Source organism: Muntiacus reevesi, chromosome 7 (genome assembly GCF_963930625.1).
Source record: "Muntiacus reevesi chromosome 7, mMunRee1.1, whole genome shotgun sequence".
In the NCBI taxonomy this organism is placed as follows: Eukaryota; Metazoa; Chordata; class Mammalia; order Artiodactyla; family Cervidae; genus Muntiacus; species Muntiacus reevesi.
Window position 1 is genome coordinate 51,926,665 of NC_089255.1, and position 17,012 is coordinate 51,943,676.

Here is a 17,012-nt window from a genome sequence, read left to right on the forward strand (position 1 = left end):
AAGTGCTCAGGGCTGGTGCACTGGGAAGACCCAGAGGGATAGGATGGGGAGGGAGGTGGGAGGGGGGATCAGGATGGGGAACACATGTAAATCCATGGCTGATTCATGTCAATATATGGCAAAAACCATTACAATATTGTAAAGTAATTAGCCTCCAACTAATAAAAATAAATGAAAAAAAAAAAAGAACTATGTTACCCAGTGAAGTTTTGTTAAGGGAACCAGTAGTTTAGGTTCAAGCAAGTGGGCCAGTTGACATTACTGGGATGCTGAAGAACTCAGACTTTGAACTTTAGTAGTGACTTAGCCCTTCAGATAATTAAGTATTACATGAGAATCATACCAACCTTGAGTGCTTGTGGTGAGAATAAATAATGTATAGGAAAACCTCACTCCAGTATTCTTGATGGGGAAATTCCATGGACAGAGAAGTTTGGTGGGCTATAGTCCATGGAGTCACAAAGAGTCAGACATGACTTAGCAACTAAACAGCAACAGCATCTACAACATGATGTATTTTTAGAACCTCATTTCTAATTTTTTCCTCTCCTAGATAAACACTAGATAAATGTTCCACTAGAGACAGACTGTATTTTTTAGTCATCATTATATTCACAATACAATATACTAGTAGTATAGTATGTGTAATGCAAACTTAGTAAATATATATTGACTTGTATATATATTGTACATTTATATATACTATACTTTTGTTTTGAAGATGGGCATGGGCTTCCCTGGTGTTTTAGATGGTAAAAAATATGTTCGCTAATGCAGGAAACTGGGATTCAATCCCTGGGTCAGGAAGAACCCCTAGAGAAGGAAGTGGCAACCTACTCCAGTATTCATTCTTGCCTGGAGCATTCCACGGACAGAGAATCCTGACGGGCTACAGTCCATGGGGTTGCAAAGGGTTGGACACAACTGAGCAACTAACACACGTAGGCACAGATAGATTGTGACTTGTCAGAGTGACACATGTTGTTAGTGCAACCAAGACTAGATTGTAGGTCTTGACTTTTGAGCTATTAGTAACTGGTATGAGGGAGAAAAGTTTATAAAACAAAAGTATTTTCTGTCAGTAAATGGTAGTATAATTTGAATATGAAGAGTGACAAATAATTTCATGCCATTTTCTAAAGAATTATTTCAGTTCTATCAGGTTTATGTAACAAAAATTGGAATGATAGTTATGACACAAAGAGCAAATCATGAAAAACTATTCATTGAACTGGTATGTGGGTTTTCATAAAAGATAAAAATGTTTTCTTTTATACTATTTGCTTTGTTTTTCTAGGGGCATTACTCTAGTGTGCCTTAATTGTGATTTCCTAACTGATGTTTCTGGCTTAGATAATATGGCTACACACTTAAGTCAACATGAAACTCATACTTGTCAAGTTGTAATAGAGAAAGGTATGTATATATAATTGTGTTACTTCAGATTTTTGCTATTTATTCTAGTATTTTTGGTCAGCCACAGTATGTTCTCTTTACTAAATCGTTTTTCTCACTCATCATATTTCATATGCTGTTTTAAATATAAAACTTTTCTTCTAATTTCAGTTTCTGTTTGTATCCCAACTTCTGAACATCTTTCTGAGTAAGTTTAATTTTTATTCAGTGCATTTTACTTTGATGGATTTTAGCACTACTGCATTTTTAAATGTATCATTAATAGAAATGAAAAATATTAAAGTATTTTGTTTTTTTTTTTAAAGCTGCTTGTTGAAATAGGTTCCTGCTCTTTGGAGCTCGTGACCTGGTGCAAGACAAGTTGGAATTTCCTAAGTTCAAAGTTCTGAGATGTTTTCTTACACAAAGGCAGTTAAGCAGCCAAGTTCATGACATTAGCTCTCATTATTCAGCTCTTTTCAGCTTCAAATGGGACTAGGTTCTTATTCCACCTTATCTTTGTGTCAGGTTGACATATCTTAACATTCATTTTTTCTTTTTTTCTCCAGTTGGCTCTCTCCAAAAATAACTTTTGTTGCTTTGGTCATTTCTTACTTTGCTTAAAATAATTTGTGTTTTTCTCTGCTGTACTTGCCTTCAGAATAATATGTTCCAAAAGATATGGCTGTCTGTCTTTTTGTCTGTTTTGTCTGCTTTCGTAATTTCTTATAAATCTTAAGTTTTTAGGCCGGACGATTGTCTTTTCCTCATTCGTTGTCTGTCATTGTGCTATTTTTCTTATTTTTCAGATGGAGAAGCAGCCCAGAGATTTCAAAAAATGTCCAGGGTACACCTGGACAGTGTCCCCCTTCGATGAACACAACTGATGCCTGTTCTCTCTTTCCAAGGAATGTGACTAATTTGACTGTGGGGCCTGCTCTAGGTTGTGGTCTCAGGAAATCCGATCTTGGGAAGACTCCCTTCCTTCATGGCTGGCCTTCCATAAGGCTGATGCTGATATAGCCAGTGATGGTCTCAAGGCCCACCAGTTGAGCATAGCTTCCCACTGGGGGCTTTGGCTCATGATCTTAAGCATGTGGGTCACTTCTGGCCAAAAAAATAAAACCTGTGCTTCAACGTCCTGGTTGAAGTTTAGTCATTTTGGCTGCTGCCCTTTAATCTTCTGTAGCATGACTACATCCAAGGAATACAAAAGCTCTGGATATTAAGAAATGCTTATTTTCAGGTCCTTGGAACAACAGGTCTCTACAATTAGGTTCCAGAATTTTACTTGCTTTTACTGTTATTTAAAATATATTACCCAGGAATAAGTTTATAGTTTTTCAGCAATATCAATTAACAAATTTTTTATTTAAAAAATTATTTTAATTTTAATAGATTGGTTTTATGTTCTCCAAATTTATTGATGTCTATTTTTATATTCTTTTCTTTAAAAATGTTGTTCAGTGTTTGCTTTGTTTTGTTAAGAACTTCAAAATATCCCCTAGAATTCTCTACAGATTTCCTATAGCTGCTTATTTATAGCTTTTTAATTTAATGTGGATGTTGTTCAGACCATTAGACATTATAATATGTTCTTCCTTATTTCAGGATTATTATTATTATTAATATTGTCTTAATAATTGTGAATTCTAAGGTATAAAGAATTGACAACACCTCTTCTTGCAGACCTTAAAACAAGTTTTAAAGTTACATATTTGTACATCTAATACATAATATCTACTTAGCCATTTTAATAGTTCATCTGGTAATGTTAACATTAAAAACTATGGAGGCCAATAATGCATTTGTTTCTATCATATATAAAATGTATTTCCACATAAATATATTTCAAAAATTTGACTTTTGTTTATTTTACTTACATGGACTATAGCGCTAATGAACAGTTTTGATGGTATTATTTTCTTTTAATAAAAATTATATTGTTTAAGTGCCTCAGGAATTATTTACTAATAAAGGATTTCATATAAAAGGTATAGATTTAATCATATAAATAGGAGCATTGCTTTTATTGTTTCATGGAAGTCCTATCATTTGGCCTGCACACTGAGAGCTGTATCTACTTAGTGAATCTTGCATTTTTTTCCCCTGGCACAACTGAAAGATCATTTCTTTATATTATACTAGTTTACTGAATTTTAATGACACGCAAAGTACCTTTTATGATCTTATTTGTCATAGGTGTCAGGCAGGCTCTGAAAGTGTGACTCAGTCATATTTTTTACTGTAAAATCAGAACTTCTTCAGTTGTATTTTGAAAGATTTGAAGCCAATTTAGATGACTACTTATTATGTAATGTGCTTCTTGCTATTAATGATAGAAAATTTGAACCCATTAATTTAAAATTTCCAAACTAATTTCTACTGTAAATGAATAATTTTTCAAAAGCTCTGAAAATGGCTTATCTCTTGGTAGGTGGATTTGGGGTTAATGCTAGTCTTTGTTTCCTTATTTGTCTCTAGGAGGTTTTGTCATTTCACCCTCTATTCTACCCAGTTTTTAAAAAAAATTTTAAATTTTGCCCAGAAACAACTTCTTTACATTTTTAACATAAGTTCCTTTTTCATTTATGGATATTTGCTCTACCTTGGCTATAGTTAAAAAAAAATGAGAAATTGTATTCTTGGTATAATAAGGTAGGAGTACTGCTTTGTGTTCTTCCATAGGACTGTATCTTATAATATCAGGTTCATTTTCTTCAAGTTTAAATTCTTAAAGTTCTATCACCTATAACTTCATTTAAAAAAAATGATTCAAATAAAACACCTTAGGCAGTTAGTACAAAAACGTGTTTATTATAGGCAGTTGGTCGAGTTTTAATTTTGTGCTAACAAATTTTATCTTGAGCCTAATCCCACCTTGCTATCAGGTTATTCTGACTGTTTTATTCATCTAATCAGAAATTACCTTTGCATGCATGTGTGCTTTTGCTTACCATTGAATAAAAAGTGAGATTGGCTCAGGGTAAGTCCATTGCTATTTTGAGACCCTCAGTTACCCTGTTTGTAAAATGTGAGTGTTGATTGTTCCAGAGTTGTGAGATTCTGTTGTTCAGTATTGGTTATTCTTACATTCCATTATTTGTTCTTATGATGAGATGAATTTAGAATGCTACTATGTATCCTTATCCCCATTAGCAGACATAGGGACTCTTTGACCTTGAGAAAATTAAATGTTCATATTATTCCTTAGCACATTTAACTCCTTCATGTACTCTTATAAAAAAGGTAGTTCTCTTATACTTCTATTAAAGAAGGTAACTAGGTCAGTTTTTCCCAAGTTCTGTACTGTAGAAGTAATGTCCATAATTTATTAAGTTAGCGGGAAAGTTTCCATGGTCAAATAAATTTAAGCAATGCAAGTTAAGCTGATTCTTTGACATGGAATTTTTCATGCTGTATGTGGCTTGTGAATGTCTAAAGTGAAAAAATGAAGTGAAAGTGTTAGTTGCTCATTCGTGTCTGACTCTTTGTGACTCCATGAACTGTAGCCTTCCAGGCTCCTCTGTCCATGGAATTCTCCAGGCAGTAGTACTGAAGTGGGTTGCCAATTCCTCCTCCAGGGGATCTTCTCAACCCAGGGATCAAACCCAGGTCTCCTGTGCTGTGGGCAGATTCTTTACTGTCTGAGCTACCAGTGAAGCCCCCTAAGAGAATATTTATTTGACCTTAGAATTTTTTTCTTTGAATAATTATGAACTTCTTAATCTCCTTGGAATAGTGTGTGGAATACTGATCTGGAGTTCTTCAGATTTTATGAACTGGGAAATAAAAAGCAGCTGTGTAGGTTGTTGCCCAAGATGAGTTTCTAGACATTTCACTTAGGTTGTGAATCTAAGGTTGTAAGATAAGAGTTTGTAAATAGATGCTCAATTCAGTTCAGTCACTCAGTTGTGTCCGACTCTTTGCGACTCCATGAATCACAGCACGCCAGGCCTCCCTGTCTATCACCAACTCCCGGAGTTTACTCAAACCCATGTCCATCGAGTCGGTGATGCCATCCAGCCATCTCATCCTCTGTCGTCCCCTTCTCCTCCTGCCCCCATTCCCTCCCAGCATCAGGGTCTTTTCCAATGAGTCAACTCTTCGCATGACTAGCAATGTACATTTTCATATTTTTAGAAATTATATCAGAAAAATGATATCCTCCTTATTATGTTTGTAATCTCTATTAACTGCGTAACAGAGATAGACCAGTTAATAGTTTATTCTGCCTCTGATTACAACAGTAAGGGATTTTTTTTGTTGGAGAGTATGATTACTTTAAATGATTTAACTCTAAGAAGCTTAAGAATCTCTCACTTATTTCTGGTTTCTTTCTGTAACTCTTTATGCTTAGCTTATCAGTCTACCCACTCAACCTACTTTTCTTGAGACTTATTTTCAGCCTTTTATTATCTGTTAAGGAGTTTCCTATGTAGTAGAGTTTTACTTCCTATTTAAACAGTCTCAGGAGGTCTTCTTTGACACTAAGATTATATGATTTGAAACCCAGCTTCATTTTAAACCGTCTCAGACCCTTAAAGGTACAGTGTGGTATAGTGAGCACAGGCTCTACAGTTGGTTGCCTAGTTTGGAGTTCCTACCCTGCTGTTTATCAGAACATGTGTGACTTGGGGTAGGTTACAGATTCCTGTGCCTCATTCCCCATTTGTAAAATGCATATAAACAACTACCTGTTCATAAACTATAGAGGGAATTAAATGAGTTAATATATGTATATGGTATTTAGAAAGTGATTGGCACATAGGAAGCAGCACTATGTAAATGTAAATTTATATTCTTATTCTTACTACTTTTCATGATTTCACCTCTGCCTACATTTTATTCAGATAGAATTATCCTAATCTTCAGCCTGCTTTTCATTCTAGCTTCTCATACCGTTTTCACAAATCATTTATGTTAAGTGTACCTAACCCAGTAAATATTTCTTAAGAGCCAATCATCTGAAGCATGTATTAGTTATAACATTAGATTTTTAGTGTCTAAAGGTCACTAAACTTGCTTTTTTTTAAGGAATGGATATGAATGCTCCTAGGTTCACCTGTCTTAGTTTTCCCTAAATTATACTGCTTTACACTATATAGTTCATTTCATATTTTCAGCCTGCCTCTCTGGTTTTGAGATCCTTGTAGAGCCTCATTCTAATCACTTTGGTACTTCCACCTGGAAGAGCTTACCTTCCTCTACAAACATGGAGAAGCTATTCTGCTTCTCTTTTTCTATATCATTTATTGAAGTGTAGGAGCCTACTGTTTTTAATCCTCCACACTGAAAAATATCTTTATCCTTACTTCTGTATAGTGTTGAGAAAGTAGTACAGCTTTGAAATAAGGCAGTTCTGAGTTTAAATCCTAGTTGTGTATCTAACCAGCTCTGTAGCCTTGTGAAAATTACTTCACTTTATCTTCCTTATTTGTGAAATTTATGTAACAGTCTTTGCAGGGTGGCTATAAGAAATAGAGATAATCTGTGGACATTAAATTATTAATTTAAATTATTTAAATAATTAAAATCATTTGGCACTATCCTGACAAAAAGTAATCATTCAGTAAATGCATGTTGTTGGTGCCGTTGTTGCTCTACTGCTGCTGCTGCTATTACCACTTCTAGTTACTGCTGTTCCTGCTGCTGCTCCAGCTGTTACTGCTGTTAATAGTGTTATTACAACTACTGCTTTCAGGAGACTGGGAACTGCGTATCAGTGAAATCTCATCATTGAGAGTTTCAGTAGCAATCCATCTGTACTGCAGTTATTTGTAATTTGGGTTGATAGTTCACGAATCTTGGAGTGTATTCCTCCAAACTGCTGGATGGATGGCATTTATTGCAGTGTTCAATTGCACTTTATATAATTCTCAATTTTTAGAATTTGATTGTACTTCTGACTTTTCCTGTCTAAAGACTATGAAACAACACCCTTGTTGAAAACTAGTATGTAATCTTCTCTGCTTAGAAGGGCAGCTTTTTTTTTTTTTTTGAGCTTATAATAGCTCTTTTTTAAAGAAAACCTTTTATTAATTATTGCCAGGCATTCATTTCGAATCATCTTGGTTACTTACCTGGTATTACTAACTTTATGAAAATGTGTAAATGTGCTAGTTATCAGTAGTAAAGGGGCTCCTTCTTTTCTAGACCTTTGAAATATTTTTTTAAACCTACTTTTCTCAGATGTGACATTGTAACTCAATCATGGAATTGCCCTTTTCTATGTGTTAATCTCCTATCGTATTTTTCCCTTTCTTCATCTTCTTCTATATATCTACCAGGATTGATTAATTATAACATAGACTGGAAGTAAAGTTTTAAATTTTGCAACATTTGTTTTCTTGACAAAAAGTTGAGACTCGAGCGGTCTTCAGAGCATAAGAATCCGTAGTAAGGCCGTAATAAATCGAGCTTGGAAACCTTGGCTGTTTAGCCAAAGTGTGTGTTTATTGACTGAATCAAATGTCCTAAAAGCCACAATTTGAAGCGACTTTCAAAGTTGTTTTAGTTCTCTCAATGACTTCCAGTTTTGTTCTAAGCAGAGTATAATGTAAAGGCACTGACTGAAGTCAAAATACTAGAGATTAAAACCCAGCTCTCTCACTTCATGTTCAAGTTACATAATTCATGTTCAAGCTCTCTCACTTCATGTTCCAGTTACTTACTTCATATTCAAGTTCAGTTTATTCATCATGTAAATAATCTGTACAAGATTGTTTTGAAGATTTGAAAGCGGTAAAATGTGTTTTACAGATTAAAATGTTTTATATTTGATTAAATTCCCCTAATATAAAGAGTACTAGGAAAAAACAAAAACATAAAGCTGACCTTCCTTGAAGCTGTGAATTTCTCTCTTGTTTTTCTGGCTACTAAACTTTGTATTTAACATCAGTGTTAACTGCATGGCTCTTTCATAGTATAATGCAGATAACCATTCCACATATTCATTGACACTAAACATTGATTCCCGGCCTTCAGTGTGCAAGACTCTTTGTCAAGTGCTGGAATTGGAAACATGAACAAGATATAGTTCATGCCACCAGAATAACTGCTGGATAGGTGATCGGAAATGGAGACACTGAATCCACATCTTCACAGGGCCACACAGTAAACTGATTTCATAACTAGTTAAACCCCTAACACATATGTATATAACATTATATGATTTTTGTGAAATGCTGTACCAGAAGAGAATCTGGACTTGTTCCAAAGAGAAATACCATTTTATTATACTGTTGTCAGCTAAACCAGTGTCATTAACTTTCATAAATGCAAACAGAAAGTACTTTTAGAAGCAGAATGGCACCCTTTTAAAAATGTTTTATATTTGAAAATAATATATCTGTTAAAAAATGTTTACTTCTACTAACTTTATTTCCATTGAATTTGTAAAGGGTCATTATTTTCCTGTGAAGTTCTGAACTTACTTGGAGGAATTATTGACTGATCATAATCCAAGTTACTAGGCGTTTTAAATGTTCAAAATTGTCAGTGTCTTATTTCATATATTTGGTTTAACAGGAAAAATGATTTCATCTATGAGATACACAATTTATTTTGGGCTTTTTTCTTTCTCTAAACTTTTGAAATATAACTGGGATTGGAGATAATAAAGGGTCATGCCCTTAGATTATTTTATCCTACCATGGATGTTATTATCTCATTACTGTCTCAAATCAAATCTTTAGTAACTGTAAAGTTGGGTTTCCTTTTCAAAGTGGATGCAATATACTTGCCCTTGGTATATAATTGCAAGTTAGTAAGTAGAAGCTGTGTATCAAAACACAGTGGTTTCTGGCATTTCAGACTTCTGCCTGTGATAGCTGTTAATCAGGAAATGATGGGAGCCCCACTGAAAGGGAAAGATAAATGAGATTTGGTGTCGTCCTTCATTTAGGGCAAACTCTACCAATTTCAATCAGTGTTTCTGTGTTTACTACCATTTTTTCAGTTTCCTGATTCTGAGGATATTTTGTATATGCATTACAAGTATTCAGGGCCTAATTCAATATTACCATAAAATTTTTTTAAAATGAAGTAAAATTATAGCCAAAATAGGTATAGAATCTGCCTCCACTGATGGTCTTAACTTTTGCTTCATGTTATTACATATAAGTATTTTGTTTCTCTTAATTCTTTGTCTTTACCTGGTTCTTTTCTCTGTCCACCTAAAATGATTTTTTACTCTTATCTTCCCTGGTGACCAGATCATACCAGATCATTCTGAAGACATCATACATGTCTTCAGAAAAGGGTAGATCATTTCATACTAGAGTAAATTGATGAATGAACAATGAAAATGAATACCTAATATATTTTGTTTGAGGATGGGGGAAGAATGGCAGAAGAATCTCAAAACATAGACGATTTTTAGGTAAAAACTTGAAGAGCCTGTGCTGTACACTCAAATTATAGACAGTAAGATTGATTCCTAACCTCAACCCATGGATGTAATAATAGCTAACATTGAGTACATACACTATGTCTTTTACATTTATTTGTTTAATTCTCACAAACTAGTGAGATATACACTGTTCTTATCCCAATTTTATGGATGAGACAGTTGAGATACAGGTTAAGTCATTTGCCCAAAGTCACATATCTGTTAAGAGCCTCAATTTCAATTATGGTCCTTGGTCTTGAGAGACTAAACTAAAAAGTACTGTATAGCCTGTTGCTTCCCTGATTCTGCTTGTGGTTCCAAATGTGCTTTCCTGCCTTGTTTACTCTTGAGTAGACGGATGGGCTTGAGCCTCAAAGTGAAGGCCCTTTGTTTCCCCAGAAGGGTAGGCAACAACTGGTACAGTTGTAACATTGGGATCAGAATCCAAATCTGGCTTCCCAATCTTAGAGTAGTATTTCTGTGATATATGGACAGTAGGACATTTCAGCAAACAAATTAGGCATAAATTAGTCTCTTTAGTAAGACTGGATTCTTTGGTAGTTCAGACAGTAAAAAATCTGCCTGCAATGCCAGAGACCCAGGTTCAATCCCTGGGTCAGGAAGATCCCTTAGAGAAGGGAATGACAACCCACTCCAGTTTTCTTGCCTGATCATACCTGAGTAAGCAAGCCTTAGGAGTGCCAGTGACTAAACTGTTTGTAGTTGTGCTGTGCCGTGCTATGCTTAGTCATTCAGTCGTGCCTGACTGTTTGAGATCCCATGGAATGCCGCCCGCCAGGCTCCTCTGTCCATGGGAATTCTCCAGGCAAAAGTACTGGAGTGGGTTGCCATTCCCTTCTCCAGGGGATCTTCCCAACTCAGGGATCAAATCCAGGTCTCCCGCATTGCAGGCAGATTGTTTACCAACAGCCACCCAGGGAAGCCCAGTTGAGATGCTGTGTGACTTCCCAATTTCTGTGGCTTTTTTGTTGACAACTTTATGTGCCTAACCATTAATTTTTTTGAGTCAAAAACTACAACCTATGTTTTGATTTAAAAAAACAAATAGTTTAGCCACTTTGTTGTTCTTTTGTCAGTCATTAAATGTCAATTATCTGGGCTACCTGACTAGAGCGTATCCTCTTCTAATACTGCCCTTTTCTTTTTCTGATGCACAAAGCTGATCATACTTTCTTATTAATCTCAGAATAAAGTTCTTAGCACACTTTAGTGTGACACTGAAGACATTTGCTAAAGTAGTCCTTGCTATCTCTTCAGTTGTGTCATTGACTGCTCTTTCTTGTTCCCTACCTTCTAGACATATGTGGTCACTCTATATTGTATCATCGTCATCTTGTCTTCTATTCCTTGGTTTTTGCTCTGCCTCGACTTGCCTTTTCCTGCTTTGCTAGTCTCAGCTCCTGCAGCAAAACCACGATCACTGTAGTATCTTCACAGCTTTTTTGCATCTTCCCCCTTCATAATGCCTCAGTCCTTTGTATAGCCACAATATAGATGTCTCCTTTTGAACACATCACAGTTCTGTAAACATTGACTTCAGTGCATTTCCTTGACAACTTTGGATTGGAGCTCTTAGCACAGTACCTGATGTATGTGCAACCTGATAAATGTTTAGATCATCCTTTCCACACATCTGTTAACACCTCTCAGAGTGAACTATCAGAATGGTGCACTGGATGTTTTCTTTGTGTGATGGTTAGTATGAATATGTAAGTGGAAGGTCTTGAGAACTGGTTGACTTTACTACTGGCTTATTGTAAACCTCCTTTCAGCTTTTTTGGTTTCCTTATAAGTATTTTTAAAGATTACATTTTAAAAATCAGTAATAAAATTTTTGATTTTTAAATGGTGTTAGAAGAAAAGAATGTGGTCTGACAGAAATGAATACAAGCATTTCCCCCCTTATAACACTTCCCTCTACCTCATGGTATGTTTATAGTGAATGAAACCTCAAATGAACACAATGATGTAATTTACCTGTAACTTTGGATTGGTCATGTCATCTGCAGAAAAATTGCAAGTAGGGACATTTATTTCATTTTGAACTTTTAAGGGGAAAGCAGGTTTACATAGCAAAGAAAAATTATTTGCAATCTTGATCTCTAGTGGTAGTTGTTGAAATTCATGATGACCAGTCAGTCCTTCTGTTCCCTTAACATTGGAATCTTAAATAGTATTTGTTTTGAGTGCTATGCAAAATTTATTTAAAAATATTGCAGAATTCACGGGTGAAAAGTATAATTATCTAATGGCAGGTCATTAGCTCAGAACTTTGAGCTTAGCAAATTTCACTGTCTTCTACCAAGCAATTGAATATCTCAATGATGACCATTTCAGCAGGCATCTTTAATGAGTAAGATTAAAGGTAAGAACATTTTTTCTTTTCAAAATGTTAGTGATGTATTAGTAGTTGTTTAAAAATTTGTTGATCTCGAGTATGCTTTTGTAGTTACAATATTGGGGTGTACATTTTAATGATGAATTTTGTAACTCAATGAAATTTTATGTAGTGTGCTTTTTCTAATTTTTTAGATTTGTTTTTCTAATATTTTCACTGATTATTACAATTCTGTCCCTTAAACAGAATACCAGTATGGTTAAAGCCACAAAACAAGATTGGGAACATAAACCTCTTATTGCTAGTTATTTCAATAATTTATTTTATTCTCATCTACCAGTTTCTTAGCCAGTAAAATGAAGAGTAATAAAAACCTGTTACCAACCTCCTTTGCAGAGGTATTAAGAAAATTCAGTTTCCCCAATTGAAATACCAACAATAATAGTAACACATGCTTAATAGCTTTCATTTTAATTGCTGCATAAAATCAATTTATTAGAATAGCTATATGTGAAATATATATGTGAAATAGCTATATGTGAAAATGATTAGCATGGTAATGTTTCTTTTGTAAGAATTTGAGATCAGTCTTTGATAACATTTCCAGTAATAAGCTGAAAAGGAGAATTCTTTTATGAAATATTTTCAAACTTATTTTATAACCAATAGTTATATATAACTTAGTAACAACTTTTCAAATTGAGTTTAAAATTATTAAATATTTAGAAATAAAAAATCAGCTAATATCTACTTTTTATTTCTTCCAACAGAAACCAAAACTTTTTATGTTTTCTTAGAACTTCAACTTGTTATTTTTAAAACAATTATTTTCCCTATATATATTATTAAAGCAATGATGTACCGTACACTTGATATTATTTCACCTGTATGAATACTCTTGTTCACAATTAAATACCTGAGAGAATTACAAAACCTTTAACCCAAGAAATGATAGACTTTTAGGTATTTTGTCAATTTTTTGTGCAAATTTTATTCATTTAGATTTTTTTATCAGAATTAGTTGAAAATTACTGCAAATAGTGCCAATATAGTATTTCAACTAAAAGGACTTGTCCTATTTTAAATTATTTGCATCTTCATGTAATAACTAATGTAGTAACTAATGTTACTAATATCTATAGCATCTATAAACCTAGTTTTTTTAATGTGCCCTTGGAGAATGGACAAGGAGGTGTGTTTGCCAACTCCATATTTCATTAAATAACTATGGGATTAGCTTTTAGGATGGTTGATAATGTCTGTCCTACTAGATGTCTTCATTTTTGTCCATGAAATTTAAGTCAGTAAAGTTGTTGCTTATGTTGAATATGTTAATCCTTAAATAGTTTAAGCCTTCATTAAGTTATGAATCACTTAACTGTTTATTAATAGCATTTCTGATCAGGTGGACATTCTCCATATTCAGATTAAAATTGTTCAGTATATTATATCACCAAATATTTAGTTATCAGCAATTTAAAACAAAGGTCCTTTGGAAAAGATAGTTTTTATGTTAAATTGATACTTTAAAAAAGATTTCTGTAGATGACATATGCCTTTATTAATATTGTAATGTTATAGTTAGTATTTTTTTAGAAATAAAAGTTTACAAATTTATGTTTAATATTTGAGCTACGCTTATGAGTTTTTAAGAGAATAAATCCTTCAAAATTCTAAATTATTTCTGTAATTTTACCACCTCTAAATTAAGTTAGTTGTAACATATATTGAAATGACATTAGCATTTTGAACTTTATAATAGATAAAATATTTATTTTCTCTCACTTTTTGAGTCCTTTAGTAGTAAATACTGATGCATGTTATATATATTAGACATATAAACTTGCTTTCATTTTTTAAAGAGTAGTGTCTTTTTGTTGCATAGCTAATGTGTTATATGTCTTATATCTTTTTTTAAATTTGTACTTAACATGGAGAACATTTCTTAAGTGCTCTTGTTTTTAGAGAAGGAAATATTTATCTGTATTCATTTATTTAGAACATATATTGAATCTACTATTTATTCTTGTGCATTTTATTTTTCCCTTAAAGTATTTATTATAGAGGTAATTTACTGTTATAGTATAAATGCACATTAATATGAATCTACATTTAAATTATTTTAAGCATGCAAAAAAATCTGTTTCTTGTTTCTATATTGTAAACATAAAATTAAATACTCAATACTTATTTTGTTTTCAAGATTAAAAAATGAAGCTCCCACAAAGGAACAAGAACCTATGTCTGAGGTAAATTATGTTGTATTTCCTACCTCTTAAAGATTTATACAATTGAAAGTATTGTTGGTGTGATTTTTAAAACTTCAATTCAGTGTGTGTACATCCCTAGGAATTATGTCATGTTATCAAAAAGAGAAAATTGAGATTTTTGTTTTCATTAATACAAAAATTTAACTCAGTAAAATTATAAAGTGGTTTATTTTGACAAAGACATTATTACATTTCACATGCTTGTTATTTATTTCAATTAGTAAGTAATGGGGATAATTTTATGACTTAAAAATTCTGAAATCATTAAAATATCACACATCTGACAGGTTGGAAAATTAATCTTTTTAGGAAATTCTATTTTCTGAAGAAGATTTAAATAATTTTTAATATAGAAGTATTTTGAATACATTTTAGCTATCTTAAACAGGCAATCTGAATATAACACTCAGAGTTATCATATACAGTTTTTACTGGGCACTCTGGGCTTCTCTGGTGGCTCAGTAGTAAAGAATCCACCTGCACTGCAGGAGACGTAGGTTCCATCTCTGGGTTGGGACAATTCCCTGTCAAGGAAATGGCAACCCATGCTGGTGCTCTTGGCTGGGAAATGCCATGGACAGAAGAGACTGGCTGGGCTACAGCTCATGGGGTCACAAAAGAATGGGACATGATTAAAAGCTAAACAACAACAAAACTGGGCAGTCTAATGTATGAGTGTAGAAATAATTTTGCTTTTGTAGTTGCTTTCTTGATGTCAGCTCTTAAAATATTGTATAATATAGCTTGTCTGTGACTAAAAATGAAGCAAGTTAGGTTCAGCATTTATTTTTTGAGTAGCATTTCTATGCTGTAGAGTAAATAAGTGAAAACTAGGCAGTACCAGCCTTCTCCTACGTGACTGTCTTTTACAGAAAGTTTTCTTTTGTTTGACAGATTTTTAGCTACAAATAAATGTCTTTACTGGATATATGATTTTTTGGTTACTGGTTTATTTTGGTATTTCTGTTTTTGAGGAATTGGTACATTTTATCTATTATGAATTTATATATATACAAATGTTTGTAGTAGTCCCTTATTTTGATGTCTGTGGGGTCTGCAATGATAATCCTCTCTTTTATTCTTGATGTTGATATTTTGTGTGCTCTCCTTGCTTCTAATGTTATCATATATTTTACTTTTAATCAGGTTACAAAGACAGAATATAGTGTTACTATTTTTGTTTTAAATAGTCTTTTTTAAAGCAATTAAACAATTTTTGTATTCACCTTTGTTTTTACCATTTCTAGTGCTTGCTCTTTCTTTATGTAGTTACTGGTTTCTGTCTGGTGTCACATTCCTTTTGCCTAAACAACTTCATTTGAAATGTCTCATGTTGCAGATCTACTGGTAATTATTTATTACATGCTTTTTTCCTTCAAAAAAATCTTTTGCTTTTCATTTTTGAAAATAAATTTTTGGTGAGTATAGAATTCTGGATTTACTGTTTTCTTTCAGCAGTTTAAAGACATCATTTTATTGTCTCTTGGTTTGCATATTTTCTGATGAGATGTTTTATTATAGTTTTTGTCTCTGTTTCTATACGGGTATGTAAGTATGATTTTCTTTGGTTACCCTCAAGGTTTTGTCTTTGTCTTTAGTTCTTATCAGTTTGAACATGATGTGTCTTAAGTCTGGTTTGTTCATTTATTTGTTTATATGTTTATCTATTTATATATTTATTTTTGACATTCATCCTGATTCGTACTCTCTGCCCTGTCTTTTATCTTCTACTTCTGGTGTTTCAATTTCACACATGTTACACCATTTGATGTTAATTCCTGTTCTTAGATGCCCTGTTCTAGTCTCCCCACGTCACCTTCCCCCCTCTTTTTTTTTTTTCTTTTTAGTGTTTCAGTTTGGGTAATTTTTATTTATTGACCTGTTTACTGATTCATTTTTTTTTTTATTGTGTAAGATCTATTGACGAACCCATCAAAAAATTTTGCATTTCATTTCTGTCATTGTGATTTGCTTGGGTTATTTTCCCTAGCATTTGCGTTGGTTATTATAGTGTTTGATCTTTTGATAAAGTTTTCATCTGATCATGTGTGTTATCCTCTTTTTCTACCAAAGCATGTAACATAGTAATCATAATAATTTAAAATTTTCTTTCTAGAAGTTCCAGTAGCTGGGTTATTTCTAAGTCTGGTTCTGCTGATTGTTTTATCTTTTGACAGTACAGTTTTTTTTCCCGTTGCATTTTCTGTGTATGTGTGGTCGAAAGCAAGGCATTATGTGTTGGACTAAGATAAATAGTATCTTAAAATGGGCATGCCTTTTCTCATCTTAGGCCGTTAGTGAGAGATTTGGTCCACCTAGTATTGTGTTGACTTGGGGTTTTTTTTTTATCTCTACGGCTACCCTTCATATAGTGTCAAGTTCAATTCCTATAGTATTTCCATGTGCTTAATGTGGAAGTTATGTTATGGGAGGTTGTTTTTTTTCCTCAGTATCTTTGCTCCGCACTCAGCTTTAGTCTTTTTTTTTTTTTTTTTTTTTGTGAGATTGAGCCGTGGAGATTTTCTTTCTCTCTCTTTGCACTCTTGCCTTTGTTCCAACAGTACTGCTGTTGCTAATTATTTGATGTTTGCTATCT

The 17,012-nt window shown here is 33.3% G+C and overlaps 1 protein-coding gene across 8 annotated transcripts in view; it reads left to right on the forward strand.

The window, feature by feature from the left end:
• The window catches only part of ZNF280D (zinc finger protein 280D), a 125,837-nt gene that overhangs the window by 87,214 nt on the left and 21,611 nt on the right, over nt 1-17,012 (forward strand). For 5 of the 8 annotated variants that reach the window (XM_065940711.1, XM_065940708.1, XM_065940710.1 and 2 more), the window contains 3 exons: nt 1,298-1,416; nt 1,567-1,603; nt 14,350-14,395. In XM_065940711.1, coding sequence (XP_065796783.1) covers nt 1,298-1,416; nt 1,567-1,603; nt 14,350-14,395 — 202 coding nt within the window. Of the gene's footprint in view, nt 1-1,297; nt 1,417-1,566; nt 1,604-1,721; nt 2,164-2,204; nt 3,347-14,349; nt 14,396-17,012 lie in introns of those variants that run through there. The other 3 variants (XM_065940714.1, XM_065940716.1, XM_065940715.1) reach the window with 3 other exon arrangements.